Source organism: Camelus ferus, chromosome 20 (assembly GCF_009834535.1).
Source record: "Camelus ferus isolate YT-003-E chromosome 20, BCGSAC_Cfer_1.0, whole genome shotgun sequence".
NCBI lineage: Eukaryota > Metazoa > Chordata > Mammalia > Artiodactyla > Camelidae > Camelus > Camelus ferus.
The window spans coordinates 30,082,652-30,104,356 of record NC_045715.1 but is presented as its reverse complement, the minus strand read 5'-3'; the positions used below and the strand labels follow the sequence as shown (position 1 = coordinate 30,104,356).

Here is a 21,705-nt window from a genome sequence, read left to right as displayed (position 1 = left end):
CTATCTCACTAAATTCTACTGTATTTTAATTATGCAAGGTTAGTAATGCTTAAAAAAGGTAACCTGACTGAAACATGATCATATGCTTTCCAACAAATGAATTGTTTTCATTCATTTTATACTTTATTAGAGATATTGAAATTATTTGCAAATAAGACAATACCACCTCATATTTTCATAATGTTTCTAGTTTTCATAGTACTTTCTTGTACTTTGATTTGATTCTCACAACACCTTGGCTTCTTTAAGCATCTGACTTACACTCACTAAATGCTTTTCAACATTACATGCTTTTGTTTGTTGAGTTTTTTAAGTAAAACTACTATGCCATCCTGTCTTTCTAATGCCCCACCCAACACATCCAGTCTGCTTAGCTGGATGAGAGGCCTGCAACCAATATACAAGCCTTACCAAACATAGGGGAAGAAGCTTAGCTCCACTAAGAGAAGCAGAAATCAGAACCACTTATGCAGTCTGAAGACCAGCTTCCTCTTTGTGGGCCTATCTCTACATTCTGATCCTTTCCCCTACCCAGGTGCCTAGGAAATTACGTTACTCATACAATCTAAAATATGATCCTAGTACCACACGGGTCAGGGCTGGGGCCAGATCACTCGTGCCAAAAACACATGTAAAGAACTTAATGTGTCCACTACTCTGTGACTTAAAAGGGGACACCACAAATGAAATGTTGGGTTGTTATGTTTTGGGGAAGCAAATACACAATACTTCCACTGTATTAATGAGGAAACTCAACTACCAGAAAATTAACCATTAATTATCAATTATTTACCTGGGAAAGTAAGTTCTAAAACAACCAACTTATAAATTTTTATAATACAATCCATTTATAAGCTGGGGTCCATCTACACCTAAAAGTAGATTTATTTTATGTTTCACAAAGCACTCTCAAAAAACAGTAACTCATTTGAGCCTCACATCTCCAACAGTCAGGGCCAAGTATTGTCCCCAGTTGGGAGAAAAGAGAGACAAGAGAGATGGGAGAGAAAAATGGCTTGCCTAATATCACCTAAGAACCAAATGACAGCTAGGTCTTAAATCTGAATTCCCATCTCCCACTCCATAGTTTATTGTATCACAATGCTTGCTTTCTTTGGTAAGGTTCAAAGAACTGGTATTTTCCTCATCATAATTAAGGTCATTTTCTATTTTCTGCTCATTAACTGGTACATACCATCTGGCTTTACACTGCTTTGCTGATTTTCTATGCAGCAGTGAGGCAATCCTAGACCACTGGTTTTTCCCATATTTCATTACTGCTGCCTTCAGGATTTCATCCTAAAAATTGTCAAAGAAAAACAGTGTATTCAATCACAAAACTCCAAGTGAGAAAAGACAAAACTTAAATTAACTCTAACAGCTTTGTGCTACAAAGAGAAATATAAACACGCACATATATCCTAGGTTTTTTTTTAAGTACAAAACTTCATTATGATAATAAAAAACAGCAATCTAGCATCAGCAAAATGAAAGAAATTAAGAAATCCCTTAGAAGGACATCCTACCCTCCCTTACAGACAACGCCCCCTCAATCACTGGGAGTGGGTACAGTCCAATCTGAGAAACCTTACTTGACAGATTTTAAAAAAGGATTCCCCAATGTGTGGCTGTCGCTCTCTTCAAAAGGATATGGCTCGCTCATTCATTCATTCATACATTCAAAAAACATTCTCTAGCATCAACCTTATACCAGGTCTTGTGTACTTTAGGGAAAGAGAATTAAATAAGACACACACAGCCCTCAAGAAGCAAGTCAAGGGGGGACGGTATAGCTCAAGTGGTAGAGCGTGTGCTTAGCATGCATGAGGTCCTGGGTTCAATCCCCAGTACCTCCTCTAACAATAAGTCAATGAATAAACCTAAATACCTACCCCAGCCAAAACAAAAAACAAAACACAAAACTCTATAAAGAAGCAAGTCAAGACTCTAGTGACTCTAGTCTCCAATCCAGGCTTCTTGCCTCCAGCTTACAAACGGCATTTTCTCCCCACTCTGACCCAAGAATCCACATCTCACGTCTAACCTAAGAATTAAATGTTTCTCCCCTAACTCACCAGTCAACTCTGCCTCCAGCCTCCCCCAGTCTCTATATACTATCTCACCAGGGCACCCATTCAATACGGAATTCACCAATCCCAGGGGAGCCCCGCAAGCTAAACCACAGACACCAGTGATATTAGAGCCAAAGATGAATGCACTTGGGGCATGTAACTTTTAGACTTTTTTCCACATTGAACTAGAGCTACATGCCTCATACATGAGCCACTCCATGCCATTCCACACCCTCAACATCAGAGACTGAAAAAGACTGCAGGGCTTTGGCCACTGCATAGGAATCCTGCTATTGCTTGATTTTGTACATCTGTCTCTTCCCCATAAGTCATCTCTTCTCCAATTTAAACAGCCTAGGTCCTTCTATGCAAGCTGTGAGGCAAGGATGACACTGACTTTATTTGTAACTTCGTTGGAGTACTGTTATATTTAATCACATCTTCAACTAAGTACATATAGCAGTTACTGACCCTACTAGAGCCATTGAGCAAACATTTGCCAAGCAAATTTTGTTACTGTCCTAGGTTCTGGAGATAACAAGATCTAGTCCTGTCTTCTTGCAGTGCTGTCTTCTGGGGAAAATAAATAGCAACTCACACTTACTGGAAGACTACCATGTACCAGACTCTGTTCTAAACGTTACAAATGCAGTGACTCATTTAATCCTCAAGAGAGATAGGTATTATTATCATCCCTGTTAGAAAATTTAGGCTCTGAGAGGTTAAGAAACTTACCTAGCATCACATAGAAGAATGTGATGCTTGCAGAAAGACAAAGCAAACTATAACAAATGGATGAAAGAGGAGTAATGGGACCACTGTGGGTTCAACTACTTTTCACAGGGTGAACAGGCAAAAATTCCAGAAGAGTTTCTGAACTGGTTTTCGAAAGAGGGTCAGACAGGTGCTAAGTTGTAGAAGGATATTCCAAGAAGGCACAAGATGTAAAAAGACACAGAATATGAAAAGACATGGTGTGCTTGGGAAACTAATAAATAAATTCAGTGCACTATAAACACAAAGTGCTCTAAAACCTTATTTCTATTTTACTCCCTCTGCTATCCTTTGGCTCACCATAAACTACATTTCTGGAAGCAAAGAGACTACCACAGGCCTATCTGTTTGTCCTAACTGGCTTCTGTCCAGGCTGAAGCGTAGTGACAGGAAGAGACAGGCCTTGGGATCTGTCGGGAGGGCGGACAAGTTATGCTTTGATAACAGATAATGAGGGATGCGGACATAAACGGGCTCTTAGAATCTGGCACTCAAAGTGCTTCCCCTCTGCCAGAAAGTCAAAGAAAAAAACAAAGTTGTGGCAACAGCACGTCTTTATTTCTGAGTATCAGAGAGAGGCACGGCGCCTGGGGTGGGGAACGGGGGTGCCCCAGACTCTCGCTGTTGTCCTGTCTCCCCTTTCCACACCGAGTTCACCAGGGCGGAGGGCGCGTCCTCAATTCAACAAATGTTCCCTGAGGGCCTAACGAATGCCCAGCAGGTAGTCATGTTGTTAAACCACGGTCCCTGTCCTGGAGGTGCTCAGAAAACGCAGGACTGGGCACAAGGTAAAGGCCCAGAGGGTTGGCCCCGCACAGCCCCCCACGCAGACCCCGCAGGCAACCTCCCCGCCTCCCCGACCTCCGCGCGTGCGCATCAGGAGTCGGAGGGGCGGAGGGCAGCGGACGGCGGGAAAAGGGGACTTACCTCAGTATTCCTCCACACGCCCCCCTTGATCATAATTCGAGGCATCTTGGCGGCAGGGTGGCTCGGCAAGCGGCCGAGTGGAGCTACAGAGAAGAACTAACGGCGCTACGGCCACGGGACCCAAAGCCGCCACTTCCTCCAAGCGCGACCTTCTGCTTTGAAGAGATCTACGCAGGCGCAAGAGGTATAAGGGGGGGCGGGCCCACTAGCAAGTCTCGCGAGAACTCGAGTGGCTGAAAGGAAGTTAAGTGCCCAGTTGTTAAAGCTCCGTTCTAGAAAAACTGACGGGAAACCATTAAACCACCCTCGCCAAAGCGCCCTACGCCGCGCACAAGCCCAAAACTGGTTGGAGGAAACCACGGCTCTCGCGAGATAACGGCGGTGGCTCTTGGCAGGAAGTATAGTACTGGGACTAGTCGTGACGTCACCTAGTGGTAGAGCGTGGGACCGTCTCGCGTGTAGCCCACCCTGCTGATCTAAAAAGAACTTTGTTCATTTATTACTTTAATATTAGGCATTTAACTAATGGGAATTCATTCACAGAATACTCAAGAAAAGGCAATAGCTTATTTAAGCCTAAAGTTCCTAACCTGTATAATGGAAATAATAATGTACCAACTTCATAGGGTTGTCCTAAGGATTAAATATGATGGTAAACCTAGCATAGTATCTGATACATAAGTGTTCACAAAAGTGGCAGCTGTTATTACAAGGACAACCACAAGTGATCAGTGGTTGTCCGAGAAACTCGCAGAAATGTCTTACCAGAGTTTTTCACTCAAATCTACTCAGTCTCTATGGATTAATAGTAAAGAGTTACCATCAGTAGGCACTGGTATTAGACATACTCGGTCTGGTTCTCTAATTAGCTTGGGTAATAACCTTGCTGAATCTCAGTTTCCTCATCTGAAGAATGGAGTTAACAATTCCTGCATCATAAATTTGAGGGGCATATTAATTGACATACCTAAAACCCAATGTAGTAGGGATTGCCAAACTGCCATTCCACTTCCCAATTACTCACTCAAGTTTCCTTCACCATTCAAAAACATCTCTTTGACACCAGCCTGGAAGGTATGAAATATTAGTGGACTGAGAAACACCCTGAGTATTTTTTATATAATGCCTTTCTCCTTATATTTCATTTCTCCATTTGCCTCTTCTGAAAGAGCTATGGAATTTTCTGATTGGATTTTGGGGGCTGGTTTGTTTATTTATTTGCCTTGAAATAGGAAACTGTGTCAATAAAATCACTACTTTGTTGGATGACAGTGTTGGATTATGAAGAACACAGAAACTTTGCCATATAAAATGTTGGTCCAATCCTCTCTCTCCTGTCAACTGGTTGTGTGACAGGCAACAGGCCATTTTCTCTGGGCCTCTGTTTGCAACGCTTCTCTATAGGATGTGTTACCATTATTTTCTGTCCACCCTATCCCAACATCCATTCAGTTGCTGTGGTTAGTGCCTCTCTCTCCCTCTCTCTGTCTCTCTCTCTCTCACATACACACTGGCCATTTGATTGACCTGATCAAAGGTAAGCCAGTTAAGCCTCCTTTCCAGGAATTTTGACACTGCAACTCATCTCTGCTGACCGATAAGTCTCTAACATGTGACACCCAGGAGTTGTCTGCCACCGTGTGTTGTAGCATATAGAAGAAGAAAGTAAGAAAGCGGGTCCCAGGGGCATTGAGAGGAGCAGGGAAGAGAGTATAGAGAGAGAGGTAGGTCTTGACTGTGCCACAGCCCCTGGATCCAGTATGTTCCTCAGTCCTCAGTGCTTCCCTGTCCCTGAGTTCTAGTGATTAGTTCCCATTTCAGCTTTTGCCAGTTGGAGTCGGGTTTCTATTATTTGTAAGCAAGATTCCTAACAAATCCAGAGCTGAACCAGTCCTCTCTCAGGAACCATTTCAGAGCTAACATTCCAAGAGCCCATGATGATGGCTTCTCCTTCCCACTCAGGACCACCTTTACCCCAAATGTCACATTTTTAACCAACTAGAACAAGGTGCCCCTTTCTCAAGGCACTTTATTCATAGCTGCTGGGAAACGTCACAAAATACTGATGTTTTGAGAATAAGACACTTACTACAAGAAAATTATATCTCCCATGCCTATGATATGAATTGCGCCCCTTTAGGGGCATGTGTTGTACAACCAGCTGGCCCACTGGGACAGAGCAGCCCTGTTAAAAGCTCCCCAAGGCAACCTTGACTGTAAAGCATGTCCCATCAAAATTCTAGTTTCCCTCTTGTCCAGTTTTTTTTACCATCAAGAAACTGCAGGAAAGAGCTAAAATTAGGGCCAAAAGCCCATGACATCAAGGCATGGTGAGGAGGGGCTGGGATTAGCCACCCTCATAATCTTCATCATCTCTCCAAATAAACAGATGGAATTTAAGTAGAAATACTGTGCCGCTTTGCAAATACAATGTCAAGACAGGTCCTCCAGCCCTATCCTATCTACCAGATTGCCACCCATAAGCCCTTCCGTCCCATTTAGAAAATCCTCAGGTAGTTAATGTCTGGTTTCCAGATCTAGCAAATAAAAATACAGAACTCAGTTAAATTTGAACTTTAAATAAACAACAAATGATTTCTAGTATAATTATACCTCATGTATTCCTTCTGTCCTGTTTCTGAGAGAACCCTGGTTTTTCACTCCAGCCCACACTGCGCCCAGCCAGTGGAACCTATTTCTAGCCAGATGACCACACCCATGCTCACACCATCACCATTGGCAGCTGCTCCTATGTCCTCTCCATATTTGGTGGAAACAGACACATTTCCTCAGAAAACAACCCATTGGGAATTTTGGCTTATTTGATATAAGGCTGAGTCCCTCCACACACACCAAGAAATGTTTAATTTTCATGTACTTCTTACGAAGTTCAAGTTTGGGAGCCTCAGTGTTGACTTCTCAAGTCAGGAGTGGCCGCCTCACCCCTCAAGGAGTTACCCAGCATTGGAAGGACACCAGGCATCTCAAAATGGGTCCCTAGTCATTTCCCAGAGTCCACCGGGAACTTGGCTAGCGCTAAAAGGTGCTCCATCCCACGTCTGGCCCACAGCTCAGTTCCGGGTCGAGGCATCACCGTCTCCTCATTTTCCAGCCAGGAAAGAAAAGCCTGTCAGTCAGTGGCATGATCCTGAGGAGCTCCAACTCTAAAACCCTTCACCAAGTCAAATCTTATAAACAAGGCTTTTACCTCCCTAGCTTTTGAAGACCAAATGGCTGAGAGCAAAAGGAAACAGCCTAACCAAACTGAGTACCTCGTCCTAGAAATGCAGGCAATGAATGGAATCCTACAAAACACTCATAAATCGTTTGTGGAGCTGTAAACGTTTAGATGCTAGTATCTTAATATTTTGGTAATTTAGAGCACAGAGACTATAGAAACAGCCTTGGAATTGTCTTCATTTAGCTTATTTGGACTTCAGTGCCACTAGCTTGAAAACATAATTTTCCCTCCAGTCCACAGAGGCCATTTTCCTTTTTTTCCCAGGACCTGAAATTAGAAGACCTCATGTGCGATGTGAAGCGGTCAGTCCAATGAATTTACTTGTCCGTGTCCTGTGCAGGTTGTTTCTATTAAACCTGCAAACCTCAGTTATTGGAAGTAAGAGATGAACACACACACACACACACACACACACACACACACGTTTTTATCTACCAAAGAACCTAAAGGGAAGTGAAGGGGACCTTCATGTCTAACAGGTCCAACCTCCTGTGCCTAGAAATAAGAGAGCTGGAATGGCCATGACACTCACATACTTTTCCCATGTGGCCTCTGTCTATGCCTTACTCCCCCCAAAACATGCATGCATGTGCGCATATGTCCTGGCCAAAGCTGGCAGTGGAAGGTTTCACATATCAGCTGTTAGGAGTGCTGTGGAAGAAGGCCTGGCCACTGATGGGTACCCACAGAGAACCCCAGATCCAGTGAAAACTGCCCTGACTTCCAGGGGATGGAAAGTGGCCTGCAACTCCAGAAATTCAGTCATTTAATAGTTTTTTTTTTATTATTATTAATCATCACTACTCTGGTTTTGAGCAGCATATAGGAATTATATAGATGTCCTTGAAATCTAGAGACTGCTAGCAACACATCTTCTGAAACTATATTTTGGTTGCTTTTCTCAGTACCTTTACTGTGTAGGACTCCTTCCCTCCAAAACACGAGTACCTTCTGAGAGTAGTTTCCTGTTCCACCTAGATAATCCCACCCAGAAATCCCTGCAAAAGCTTCTTTTGTGTCTGTATCGTGTTCCCCATTATTCACCCACACAGGTGGATTTTGTTATATTTTAAGTAATAGAAGCATACAAAAAATTTTTTTTCTTAAGTTGATGTATTAGAGAAAACCTGCTGGCAACTTTTTTTACTTTTTTAAATTATTTGGTTTTCTTTTCTCTTCTGGGTTTTGTTGGGGGTAGGGGTGGGCCTTGCGTCCCAGGGGCAAGAGCATGAGCACAGGGGTAGGCTGATGCCATCCCAAGGAGTGGTTGGGCACAGTTGCTGATGGTAGCCAACATGTTCTCTGCTCATTGGTCTAAGGCAACGTATGAAGAAAGCAAACATGTACTGTGTTCTAAGCCTGCCTCATTCACTGTGGCTGCATCTGGAGAGAACGCTTTGACGGGGAAAAGAAATCATGTCTCACGCCTTGGGTACTATGAGTCTCAGCATAGTCCCCAATTCTCTCTTTCCACTTTAAGGTTTTGGGAAGACCAGATCTGCAGCTCTCATTAGCCAACCGGGAAGGGTAGGGGGTCTCCTTAGTGGACAAGGAAATGGACTATGAAAATGCTGAGAGTCACAGCCTGACTGTTAAGGGTTGGCTTTCATTCCCAGTTTTTCCTCTAAATGTCTGCTTCTTGCCTGATCGATGAGAGGCCCTAAGACTCATGACTGGGGCTCACTGAGCTCTTCTCCTGCGTGACTGTGTAGACAAACAATGCTGAAGTGGGGGATGAAGCAGCAGGATTAATTACCTGGTGGAGATCCAGCCTGCACATTTTTCTGACTAGTACCAAGTGAACTGTAGATAAAAATCTCAAAAAGGATGAATAAAATGAGAATAGTTTTATCAAAATTAATGAAAGCTCACATAATGTCTGCATTTTAACACTGATTCGAGGGCATCCTTAGAAAACTAAATTTAACTGAATAAAACTGAATGTGGATCTTATTTGAGTAGTATCATATCTACGTTAAATTCCCTGAATTTGATATTTGTATTGTGACTGTTAGTTTACCCTTGGCCTTAGGAGATACATACTGAAGTGTATAGGTGTATTAGGATGCCTGCCACTCATTCTCAGATAACTGAGCAAAATAATAATAGTAATAATATGAGAAAAAGAGAGAATGTGTACAATTTTGGACAAACGTTAACAAATGTAGACTCTAGGTGAAGAACATGTAGGTATTTGTTTGTCGTACAACTCTAACAAATTTTCTGTAAGTTTGAAAGTTTTCAAAATGTAAAGTTATAAAAGGGCAAAACACAGGTGATTCTGCATCCCAGTCCAACACTGGATTTTGAACAGTTACACTGACAGAAGTAGTCAATGGTTAGAGGCTCTCAGAGGACAGTCAGTGCATACTTTCTGGACTTGTTTCTTCTCAGGATTGTTTCTGAAAGTCCAAAGAACCTGTGGATAGAGGCACAGAGTTAAAGGTTGTGCTCCATGACCAGACCAACAGTTCTCAACCACACACTCGATGGTGACATGGCCATGGCCATGACATCATCTGCCCAGGGGCCACCTCGGGGCAAAGGACACCATCCACTCCCAGAGAGGCACTGCCTCTCTCCTCTCCACTGCAAAGCCTCTCAAAATCCTGCTCTTCCGGGCTCGCCTCCAGGCTTTTATACTATTCTTTGAAGGTTCTCTAACCCACCAGCAGGGAGCAAACTCTGTAGCAAGGGGACCGCTGGCTGCCAATTGTCAAGTTCCTTGACTTCCTGTATCTCATTCTTCAGCTTGTTGGCCTTCTCCTTCACCCAGAAAGGCAAGCTGTGGGAAGAAAACACCACCCTGAGTTTGAGTTGGTCTCCCATGCAAATGCTACAAACACCTTCAGCAGACAAGACAGTACATCCTCTAAAAGTAAGAAGGTCTCCAATTTTGGGGACAAGTGTCAAAAGAAAACACCGTGTTAGTTGTCACCATTTGCCCTCCCCCTACAAACTCAGATCTTTTTCGTGTCCTTCTCTGCCCAGGAAGCTGACCCCGTGCTGAACCACTTTGACTCCTCCCTGTCTCCACTTTTGAGCCAGGCTTGACTAACAGGAGGCAACAGGAGATCAGAAGATGGAAAGACAGAGGTTGGGGTGTGTCTCATCAGGCTCCTCGATTCCCACCCTATCTCCCCAGGTAGCCCAGTTCCAGAGCGGCTGCATGCTCCCCTGCCACGACTCCTTGTGAACAGCCCTTCTCTGTCTCCCACTGCCCTGTGAACCATGAGCCCCTTCCTGCTGTTTAGACTGAGGAGTAGTAAGAGAATCTCACTGTCAGGGGCCCCTGGATGCTTCGCCCTCCCACCTGAGTTCTCTCAACCTGCCCACACATCAGTAAACAGTTCAGAATCCCAGCTGAGTATGCCTTCAGCTTTCTGCCAGGACCTCAGCTAATGCAGACACCAGCATCCTCCCAAGTCTGTTGAGATTTGAAAGGTCATATGCTGGGCTGCACTGTATGTGTTCCAAGAGGTACCAGGAAGTGTGGCTCCTTGGATGAGTCAGAGCAGGAAGATGACGAATGTTCTCATCTTTTGGCAGCTAGAATTTTCATATTTTTAGGGAGAAATGCACCATGATTAGGAAAATACTCTGATAAACCTGCTGGAGGTAGGGAAGTGCCTGTAAGAAGGAAGAGGAGGACTACCACACATAGTTATAGGTGGGAGTCCAGGTTATAATTTAAAGCTGGCAACCCAGTAGTAGAAGCCCAAGTAAGAAAAGCAGGACAAAGGGCAATATAGAAAGATATCAGCATGAAGAACCAGAAGAATAAAAACACATGCATTTCTAAACATTGAAGAAATAATTTTTAACTTTAATTGAAATAATTAAAAAACAGTGAAATACTCAGGGTAAATATTAATATAATACACATAATACATGTAACAGAAACTACTATAATAGAATTGAAATCAAATCTGTCAGGTCAATAAATGCAAATGTCCTTAATTCGCCTGTTAAAGAAAAATTTCAAATTGGCTCACAAAGCAAAGTCCCAATTCTATGTCTGAGAGACAGACCTAAAATAAAGTGATCTGGAAGTCTAAGAATGGGCAAAAGCATATTAATTAAATGCAAACAAAACAAAATAAGAGTTGTAACCTTAATATCTGGCAAGGTATGATATAGGACAAAAAGAAAGAAATGAGAAAAAGAAAGATGTTTTTATATGCTAATGACTACAATTAACAATTTTGTTAATTGCTACTATTGTTAATGGTTATATTTTATCATATAAAAATATTTATATATTTTTTATAAAATAAAATTTATATTTTCAATTTTAAAATATTTTTATATTATAAAACATAACCATTAACAATAAACACAGTAATATTTGGACATTTTGACACACCAACTCTTAATCCAAGTGGACAAAGCTAATGGATAAAAATGAGTAAGGAAGCACAAGGGCTAAACAGAATAATCAATTAGATAAATCTTCTGGGTATGCATCTAACTTTGCATCCTGATGAAATAGAATGCACTTTCAAATGCATATGGAGAGAGTCCCCAAATTAAATGCATATTAGATCACAAGGAAAACTTTGATAAGTTCCATAAAGTAAAAATAATAAAAACAACATTTTCTGATGGCAAGGTGATAAAAGTAAAAACGAATTACAAAATAAAAACCAAAAAGCTCTCCTGGAAATTCAAAATCTTTCTATCAAGTAATTCTTTAGTCAAAAGGAAAACACCAACACAAAGTGCAGAATTCTTTAAAAATAAAGATAACCTACATATCAAAATTTATAAGGTTCAGAATGGAGCTGAGCTAAAATGTAAGATCAGAGGCATGGTACCTCCCTCAAATACAGGAATACTCCAATGGCTTGCGCTCTGCCTCGTCCAACTCTAACCACCATTCCTGCCTGCACTCATTTAAGTATATGTCTTTCTTTTCCAACAAACTCTTACATTTTAGAAAACAGAAGCCCTGACTTTTCACTGCATATAAAACCCATCATAGTGCACACCTAGCACAGCACAGGGCGTCGGATAGTCGGCCAATCACATCTGTTAAGACGTGAGCAGCCCAGCTGCCAGACTTCACAGGCACTTACCCTTAGAGTGTCTCACCAGAACTCCTCTCTACAGCTTGTCCCACCCACCTGCGGGGACTCAAAAGGTCCATATGCGTTAGGAGTCTATGACCTCCTCCATAGGAGAAAAATAATGATTGATATTTTCATAAAGATAGGAGAATATAAAACATGGTGAGAGAACTCACTTGGGAACTTGTGGAAGAGGCTCAAGTGGAATAAATGTATCAAATTTCTTTTCATAAGGCACTCTGAAAAACAGAAAAGGCAACCATAAAACCGGTACGGCTCCTGTGGCAAAGAGGTCATTACATTGTGTGTTCAATAAATTGTCTTATCTCCTGGTTTTAATTGTCACGTATGGGCTTCAAACCCGTTAAGGACGATAATTCTTATTATCTTTTACCATTTTTAGTAAAGATCATTAAATCAAACATAATTAATTTTTATCGCGGTATAGTTGATTTACAATATTATATGTTTCAGGTGTACAACATAATGATTGATAATTTTTCAAGGTTATATTCCATTTATAGTTATTACAAAATACTGATTATATTCCCTGTGCTGTACAATACATCCGTGTAGCTTATTTATTTTATACATAGTAGTTTGTATCTCTTAATCCCCTACCCTTATCTTGCTCCTCCCCCTTCCCTCTCCCCACTGTGACCACTAGTTTGTTCTCTATATATCTGTGAGTCTGTTCCTTTTTTGTTATATTTACTGGTTTGTTTTATTTTTCAGATTCCACTTATAAGTGATATTATACAGTCTTTGTCTTTGTCTGACTTTTTCACTAAGCATAGTACCCTCCAAGTTCATCCAAGTTGTTGCAAATGGCAAAATTTCACTCTTTCTTACGGCTGAGTAGTATACCATCGTATACATGTATTACATCTTCCTTATCCATTCATCTGTTGATGGACACTTAGGTTGTTTCCATATATTGGCTATTGTAAATAATGCTGCTGCAAACACTGGGGTGCATGTATCTTTTCAAATTAGTGTTTTTGTTTTGTTCAGAACATGATTCATTTTTAAATAATGTTTCTAAGGTACCACATCAACTATTTTTCTTTTTAATTTCTCCTCAATGCTTCCAAAGTAAGTCAACTCAAACAGTAGCCACTAACCAACAATCTGATTCAGTATGAAAACTGAACATCCTGTGTATGGTTTCAATTACACATAAACATGTGTGCATACACTAAGGAACTAGATATGGACTTTTTTAGGAATTGTCACCATCTATGTCTTGTTGAGATTTAACCCTTGCAAAATATAATTTATATGTAGTAGAGAAAAGTACAGTTCCTTTAAAGTTAAGTAAATAACTTAACTATTAACATACACTTACACTGAAAAATTCACCGGTGGGAGAGTTGATCCTGCTTTGTGGAAGCCTTTACTCTGTTCTGGGTACATGTATGGATTATCTCCTGGAGTTAACTTCGGGATTCCATTCCTGGGATCAATATCTGTGAATGATGTTTAAAAACAAAATCATAAGAAGGGCTGAAGATGAGCCACAGATTTGCTGTAAGTATCAACATGACAATGGAAATAGGATAATTTAGTGTTTTATTGCGAGGTACATGTAGGTGTCTTAATGTTCTGTTTGTGATTGTCTCGTTTTGAGGAGATGAAGACAAAAGTGTGAGCCTGTGTTTGAGACATTTTTATAAAGGTGTTGTTATGATTGCCTCAACCTGGGAAAGAAGAATAGCTTACGTCTGGATGGGATGTTTTGGTTTAAAATGAAAAGTGAATCAGAGGTATCCGCAATGTTGAAATCTTTTCACTCCTGAGCATTAGTGCACACTGAATCCTTGACTCCTATAAAGCAATCTCCTCTAAAAATATATAAACCTAAATACCTTCCCCGCCAAAATAAAATAATTAAGTAATACAATAATAAATAAAATATTTTCAAAAAGTAAATGAGATTATTATGATGATCCAAATCCCAGCCCTCACCCATCACTTCCCTCCTAACTCAAAAGTAAACATTATCCTCAATTTTGTGTTTTTTTATCCTTCCTTCCTTTTTCTTGTTTTCATAAATATTGAGTAAATGCAAAGGTATGTTTATGAAGTATTTATTGAATATATAGAATAAAATATCACAAGCACTTGGGTGCGTCTCACTCCATTTAAGAAATAGAATATTTTCTTTATATTTGAAGCCTCCAATAGGCCTCTCCCTGAATACAGCATCTTTTCTTCCCCCTACTCCAGTGGTAACCCCAACTCTACCTTTCTTACAAAGAAAAACTTTTTATTAGGGACATTTTCAAACATGTGCCAAGTTTGGGAGAAAAGCGTAATGTAACCTGATGTTCCCATCACTTAACTTCAACTGTCAACACGTGACTAATCTTGTTTCATCTTTACCCTCCTCTGCCCTCAGGGATTATTTTAAAGCAAGTTTCAGACCTCATATAATTTCAGCTGTGAATATACCAGTATGTGCCTCTGATCGATAAGGATTATTTTTATCAACATGACCATAATACCTTTCTCATATCTTAAAAAAAAGTTCCTTTATCTCATCAAATATTCAATCAGTGTTCAAATATCCAATTGTCTCATGAATGCCACAATTTAAAAATGTTTATAGTTTGTTCAAATCAGGATCCAAATAAGATCCACACAGCAATCAGTTGATGTGTCTTAAGTCTCTTTGAATATATAGGTCCTCCCTCCCTTTTTTCCTTGCAACTTATTTGATGAAGAAACTAGGTCATTTGTTCTGTAGAGTTTGCCGCAGTTGAGATTCTGCTGATTTCACCCCTTGGTACCATTTAATGGGTTCCTCTGTCCTAGGTATTTCCTGTAAATTGATGTTTGGCTCTGTAGGCTTGATTTGTTTTGGTGTAATTGCTTCCTAGGTGATGTTGTTCAATGGCTTCTTTAAGCATCAAATGTGATGATTCTTTTTTTTATTTCTTCTCTTCCTTGATCTCACAGCAATACTTGATACTGCTAAGCTTGACACTGGACACATCTTCCTTTGTGAAATTCTCTCTCTCCTCATTCTTTCTTGGACAAGATGGAGAGGCAGCATCAGGGACCACCAGTCAGCTGCCATTTTGAACTGGAATTCAACACATTTATAATAGAAAAAGGTCAATCAAAATATGTGTAATTAATGGTTGACTCTAAGCCATCAGCTATGATCAAGCCACTGGTGGAGCTCCCTTAAGGCCTAATTTGTTGCCATAGAAGGAAGAACAAAATGGTCTATGGTCATAGGTTGTAGGGAAACAGATCTGAAAACATAATTTTTCTCTTGTATAGGCCTCCTATGGTACAGCATATTGGATCAGTCAGAATAGGATGGCTTCTGCAGTAACAAACAATCCCTGAAATCTCAGCAGCTCAATCATTGGTGTTTACTTCTTTCTCTTGCAAAGTTCACTGTGGATTCAGCAGCTCTCAAGGGTAGCTCCCTTCCAAGCAGCGACTAAAGGACCTTTTTCCTTCTTCGCCTTATGACTTAAGGTTAAGGTTAAGGCTGCCATAGCAAGAGAAAGAGAAAGTGCTGGAGGGTCACAACCAGTTCTTAAGTCTTTTTTTTTTTTTTTTTTAAATGGAGGTACCAGGGATTTAACCCAGGACCTTGTGCATGTTAAGCATGTGCTCTACCACTTGAGCTATACCCACCTCCTCATTTACTTTTGATATATACTTATAGTTGGCCCAGTTCTGGCCAGTGAGACATGAGTGGAAGGAAGTCTCCCAAGGACCATATGGGAAAACTTTTCCTTCCTTCTAAAAGGGGAAGGCAACAAGAGATTTTTCTTTTTCACGTCTTGAATAAAAACATGATCCTTGGGACTGCAACAGTTCTCTTATGAACATAAGGTGACAAGCATGAAGACAAAAAAAAAAAAAAAAAAAAAAAACCAACACTCAGAAGAATAATAACACAAAAAAACAAAATGAGCCTGTATCTTTGACAACATCGTTCGGCAACCAGACCATACAGGTCACCAAGATTCCAAAGCTTCTTGTTCATTGCATGATAAATATCTTATGATCTAAGCCTCTGATAATTTGATTTTTCTCTTACTTGTGGCCAAGAGCATGCCTAAGTAATATACAGCTAAACCTGGTCCCTTCTTGATTTTTCTCAGTTATTTCAGATTTAAACCAGCTAAGTAAATCCTTCCTGTTCTACCCTATGGCTGTATCCCAGTAAGGAGTGGGAAGTAGGGGTGTGCACAGCAGGCTTACATGACATCAAAGCTTTAGTGGAGGGCTTTGGGTCCTGGCTCACTGTCTGCAAACCACACTGGTAGCTGCTACTTTCTGAGACGTGGCATCTATTTCTATTGTCCGCTAAAATGTGTCATCAAGTCCGATCCTTTGGAAGTCATCCTCCTCTCCTCTAGAAGTCATCTTCCTCTCCAATGCACCAGGTGAAGCATAAATCTGTTCTTAGATGATCTCTTGCCTGATGGTTTACTATGCGTCACACCGTTGCCCCCGGCATGCCAGCTGTAAGCCCAGCTCTCCCAGCTTGCTCTCTCTTGCTCTCGGTACTAATGGCCACAGTCTTTACAATGCACAGAAATGCTCCTATTCTTCCACGTCTCCTGGTGAGACCCTGAGGCTGGCTTTCTGCCCAAACCTCCACAGCTATTATTACTTTCCTGCTCCGGGTCAGGCCAGAAGCCACTTCAGTTTGAAGCTCAAGGTCTTCCCCCAGCTACACTGTGAGGGGAAGCCCCAGGTAGATGCACTTCTGATCACTGCTAGATTTTGATCCTCAGGAGTCGGGCAGGATGCAGGGCTCCTCAAAGTCCCCATATCAGTGACTGCTTTCCCATCTCCTCTAGCCTGGCTTTTGGTGTCTCCTCTAGCCAAACAAAAGCCTTCCAATAATGTATAAAAGATCCAGTTATCTACATCCTCTCCAGCATTTGGGAGCAATTGTACTCCTGGGCATTTATCCCAGAGAAATGAAAACTTGTACATGATTGTTTATAAAAGCATTATTTGTAATAACTAAAAATACAGAAGCAATAATAATGTTTTACAGCAGGTCTGGTTAAACAAAATGTGGTGTATCCATATCATGGAAAATACTTGTCAATAAAAAGGAACCAACTTTGGATTAAAAAAAAAAAAGCCTTGGTTTCCAGAAGTATCTGTATCTGCTATGAGCTTCAAAGTCTAACCAAAAACTCGAAAATGAGAACTTCCTATTTCTTTCTGTTTGCATTCTTGCTACAGCAATCTTATTCTTCCCTGAAGCAATGGCTGACTCCTACACAGGTATTTCTGTAGAAGAGCGTGCCCTAAATGGTCCCTTGATACTCAGCAACTCTTTAGGGTCTTTCAATAAATCTATGATGGGTAGGTTGGGACAAAGAACTTGACAACTTACAAACTGAAGATATACATCTTCTCATCTCAATTAAGTAAGCTATGAAATAACAACATGCACTTCAGGCTAAGGTTTACGGATGTTTTCCTTGAGAGGAATCTAAAGTATGATTTAAACGCATGTGACAGGCAGCATCTAACTGAAACGTAAATTATTTTCTTCGGGCTTCAATGAAGGTTTCTATTAATAAGCATCTGAGAGAACTTATCTGATGACTTGAATGTCACATTAGCATTTTATGAAATTCAGAGAAAAACAGAAATGTGGATCAGCATATGGTGTGAGTTCTTTGCCAAAAAGTGCAGCCTGCCAACCATCCCCTTCACTTTCCTATCTTCCTGGCTGCCTTAGGGTGACACGGTAACCTGGCAGGGCTGCCCCCAGCCACGGGATGCTGGGCCTGCAGAATCACGACTCACAACTATTTTCAGGCATTGCACAGTTAAGGTCCGGGAGGAAAATATTACCGTATTTCTTCCTTCCAAAGCACTTTTCCACTGTCCTCTCTGACAGAGACCTCCGGTTGCCAAGGAAGACTCCATTAAAGAAGCACTGCTTTCCAACATGGTAGGTGTGGAGGTTGCTGCTAAACCTCGGGTAAAATGTCCACTCAGGACGTTGTCCATCTTCTGCAGGACATCAGAGATCCTCCCATCAACAATGCTCCCAGCCTCACAATGTAGTTGGAGGACAAAAAGTTGTGAAAGCCGCCCTCCCCCCCTGCACTATCTGGCTGTACCACCTTCATCAATGTGTATAATTCCCTGGTTCTACATTAGAGGTATTGTCAGCCTCTGTGGGACAGGGCACAAAGGAAGGGAAGTACGGAGAAAACTATCTAACAGCGCTCTTTCCCCACCCCCCTTTTATCCTTCCCTGCAAAAATGAAGCCAGTTTTATGGTTGGAAGTGATGTAGGGTTAGGAAGCTCAGAGACAGTATTTTTTTTTTTAACAGAGGTACTGGGGATCGAACCCAGGACCTCATACATGCTGAGCATGTGTTCTACCACTGAGCTATACCCTCACCCTCTCAGAGATAGTTCTATAAGCACTATGATTCAACCTTTACTCTAACAAGTGTGTAGGAAGAACAGACTGCCCATCAACTAGTGAGGCGCCGGGACAACCATGGCATCTTAACCAGATGGTACATGGTGCTGGCAGCAACAATGGCACATAAGTGGACTACAGTGACACGGGGAAATGTGTGCATGCGATTAAGGCCAACCAGAAAGCCTACTGTGACATCTTAGGCTAGTTACTAGACCTCTCAGTGTCTCTGTTTCCTCATTGGACACTCTTCCTGTAAAACTGCTAAAGTGATTTTAAACAATAAAAGATCCCCTAAAAGCTCTAGAGTTGCTTGAGAAACTCTTGGGCTATTTGATGGCCAAGAAGGAACACAGGCTTTGGAGGCAGGCAAGTTTTGGGTACTAATCCCATCCCTCCACTTTCTAGCTACGTGTACTTGTATGGGTGACTGAATCTCTCCAAGCCTCAGTTTCCTCTCTGTAAAATGGGTAGGTCTATATTAGCCACATAAATCTACATGTATGGACACAGAAAGAGGTCCATGATCTGTTTACTTTGAGCAGAAAATAATGTGTATACTATTTTCTACTAGTGAAAATATGGTGGCATACTACAATCTATAAATTCATATATACATACATACATGTTTCAAAATTCTGGAAGAATATATATCAAACTCTTCACAGCTATGGGGTGAATGGAAAGATTATTGGAGAATATTGGGGAAGAGGTTTTTATACTCTAAATATTTCTTTATTATTTTAATCTTTTGCTACAGTAGTTTTATGGTTTTTATATAAAGGCATTTATATAAAGGCATTATTTTTGAAAAACACATGACTATAGCTCCCCAGCAGAGGTGTTGTGAGAACTAGAGACGAAGTGTGTTGAATGCCTGGCACCTCAGTGAATGGTACCCAACAGTATGGCAGACTTCTTGAAAGACCCTGGGTGTAGAGGTGGGTGGAGGAGGATCTATGACTTACTCACTTGTCTGCAGCTTAAGCAGGCTGAATTCCTGGGGATATTTATCCTTTGGGACTTCAGGCAATGAGGTTTCAGAGGAGTGATCAGAATGTGAGGAGGAGGAGGAGAGCAGATCCAAATCTGCAGCAGGGCTGGAGAGGAAGCAGAAGGATTAGCTTCTTCTATGTGCTTAAATCAGCAGTTAGAACCTGATCTTATAGACCTTACACTAGAATTGGCCTCACGGATGAGAACTAAGATTGCTCCTTGGTAAAAGTCCATGAGTATAATATTTATTTATTCATAATCTGAGGGGACTGAAACATATGCAAAGGTGCATGCTTAAAAGCAGTTTGGTGTCAGAAAGTTAAACATAGAAATACCATATAACCCAGAAATTCCACTCCTGGCACAAACCCAAAAGAATTGAAAACAGAGTCAAATAGATACTCATATAAGATGTTCATTGAGGCATTATTCATCAGAGCCAAAGGTGGAAACAACCCAAATGTCTGTTGACAGATGAATGGGTATATAAAATGTGGTATCTACCTACAATGGAATATTATTCAGACATAAAATGGAATGAAGTTCTGATACATTCTACAACATGGATGAACCTTGAAAACATTAAGGTAAGTGAAATAAGCCAAACACAAAAGGACAAATATTGCATGATCCCACTTTACCTAGAATAGGTAAATTCCTAGAGACAGAACGTAGATTAGAGTACCAGGAACCAGGGAGAGGGTAGAAGGGAGAATTATTGCTTAATGGGTACAGAGTTTCTGTTTGGGGTGATGAAAATGTTTTGAAAATAGTAGTAACAGTTGCACAACATTGTGAGTGTAATTAATGCCACTGAGTTGTACACTTAAAATGGATAAAATGCAAATGTTATGTTGTATATACATTTACCACAATTTTTTTTAAAAAAAGAATGATACATGTTAAGACACAGATGAATCTTGAAAACATTAGGCTGAATGAAAGAAGCCAAACACCAAAGACACATATTGGTGACTCCACTTATATGAAATATTCAGAACGGGTAAATCCATAGAGATAAAAAAGTAGATTAGTGGTGGTCCAGATCTGGGGGGATAGGGGACATGGTGGGGTGAGTGCTAAAGACTATAGGCTTCTTTGGGGGGGGGGCGATAAAAAGGTTCTAAACTTGACTGTGGTGATGGTTGCACAACTCTATGAATACACTAAAAGCCACTGAGTTGTACAATTTCAACTGGTGAATTACATGGTATGTGAATTACGCTTCAGTAAAACCGTTAGTCAAAAAGATACACGTTCAATAAAGCCAGTAAATGGAAATTAAAAAAAGAAAATCAGTATAAAGAGACGAGGAAGAAATAATCAAAAACAAACCTAGACTGAAATGGTTATAATAATAAAGCATTATGTTTAGCGTCGAACTTCCTGGCAGTTAAAAAGGCCTGCAACAAACTATTATAAGTGTCAGCAGAAAGAGCGTCCCTTCTGGTCTAAGCGGCCTTGCATTTGATAGACAGTCTTGGACAATGTTTTTAGGTATAGTTATCTGTTATCAAGTCATAGGATCTTTTTTCATAGTATTACATTGCCCTTATATTTGAACAGTTTTTAACCAACTTCATATTGGTTGTCTTGCTTGCTCCCTAGGAACAATCCTGTGATACAGGTAGGGCCGATATAATCATTTCCATTTAAAAAGGAAATGGGCCCTCAAAGAAGTTAGCGAGAAAACGCACCCAGACAGGGGCAGAGCTGAAAATGCAGTTTAACTCCAGACTATGTTGCCTAAAAATCATAAAGAAACCTAGTTCCAGGGAGGGGGGTATAGCCCAGTAGTAGATTGCATGCCTCGCATGCACAAGGTGCTGGGTTCAACCCCCAGTACTTATATTAAAAAAAAAAATTTATAATAAGAAGAGGGGAGAGTAGAGCTCAGTGGTGGAGTGTATGCCTAGCATGTAAGAGGTCCTGGGTTCAATCCCCAGTACCTCCATTTTATAAACAAACAAAAAAACCTAATGACCTCCCCTCACCAAAAATCAAAAATTAAAAAAAAAGGATCCTAGTTCCATAACTCACAAGTCTTATATAGCTTGATCTCCAGTTTTAAATAAACATATCTAGGGTATCTTTGGATTTCTGTAGTGTGTGGGTAGAGCAAAAATGCAGTAACTCAGAGTGCCCCCACCCCAGTTCAAAACATATGATAATTTTGACACTGGGGTAAA

General features: G+C 40.8%; 2 protein-coding genes across 2 annotated transcripts in view; both read right to left on the bottom strand.

Moving 5' to 3' along the window:
* The window catches only part of CDC5L (cell division cycle 5 like), a 36,362-nt gene extending 32,292 nt beyond the window's left edge, over positions 1 to 4,070 (bottom strand). Inside the window, exons 1-2 of the mRNA XM_006190713.3 lie at positions 3,774 to 4,070; positions 1,196 to 1,299 (exon numbers count right to left, since the gene is read on the bottom strand). Of these exons, the coding sequence (XP_006190775.1) occupies positions 1,196 to 1,299; positions 3,774 to 3,818 (149 nt within the window). The 5' untranslated portion in view covers positions 3,819 to 4,070. The remainder of the gene's footprint in view (positions 1 to 1,195; positions 1,300 to 3,773) is intronic.
* Positions 4,071 to 8,142: 4,072 nt separating this feature from the next.
* SPATS1 (spermatogenesis associated serine rich 1) overlaps positions 8,143 to 21,705 on the bottom strand; it is a 45,076-nt gene continuing 31,513 nt past the window's right edge. The window contains exons 7-12 of the mRNA XM_006190764.3: positions 19,493 to 19,620; positions 17,937 to 18,098; positions 13,432 to 13,552; positions 12,260 to 12,322; positions 9,684 to 9,799; positions 8,143 to 9,433 (exon numbers count right to left, since the gene is read on the bottom strand). Of these exons, the coding sequence (XP_006190826.1) occupies positions 9,405 to 9,433; positions 9,684 to 9,799; positions 12,260 to 12,322; positions 13,432 to 13,552; positions 17,937 to 18,098; positions 19,493 to 19,620 (619 nt within the window). The 3' untranslated portion in view covers positions 8,143 to 9,404. The remainder of the gene's footprint in view (positions 9,434 to 9,683; positions 9,800 to 12,259; positions 12,323 to 13,431; positions 13,553 to 17,936; positions 18,099 to 19,492; positions 19,621 to 21,705) is intronic.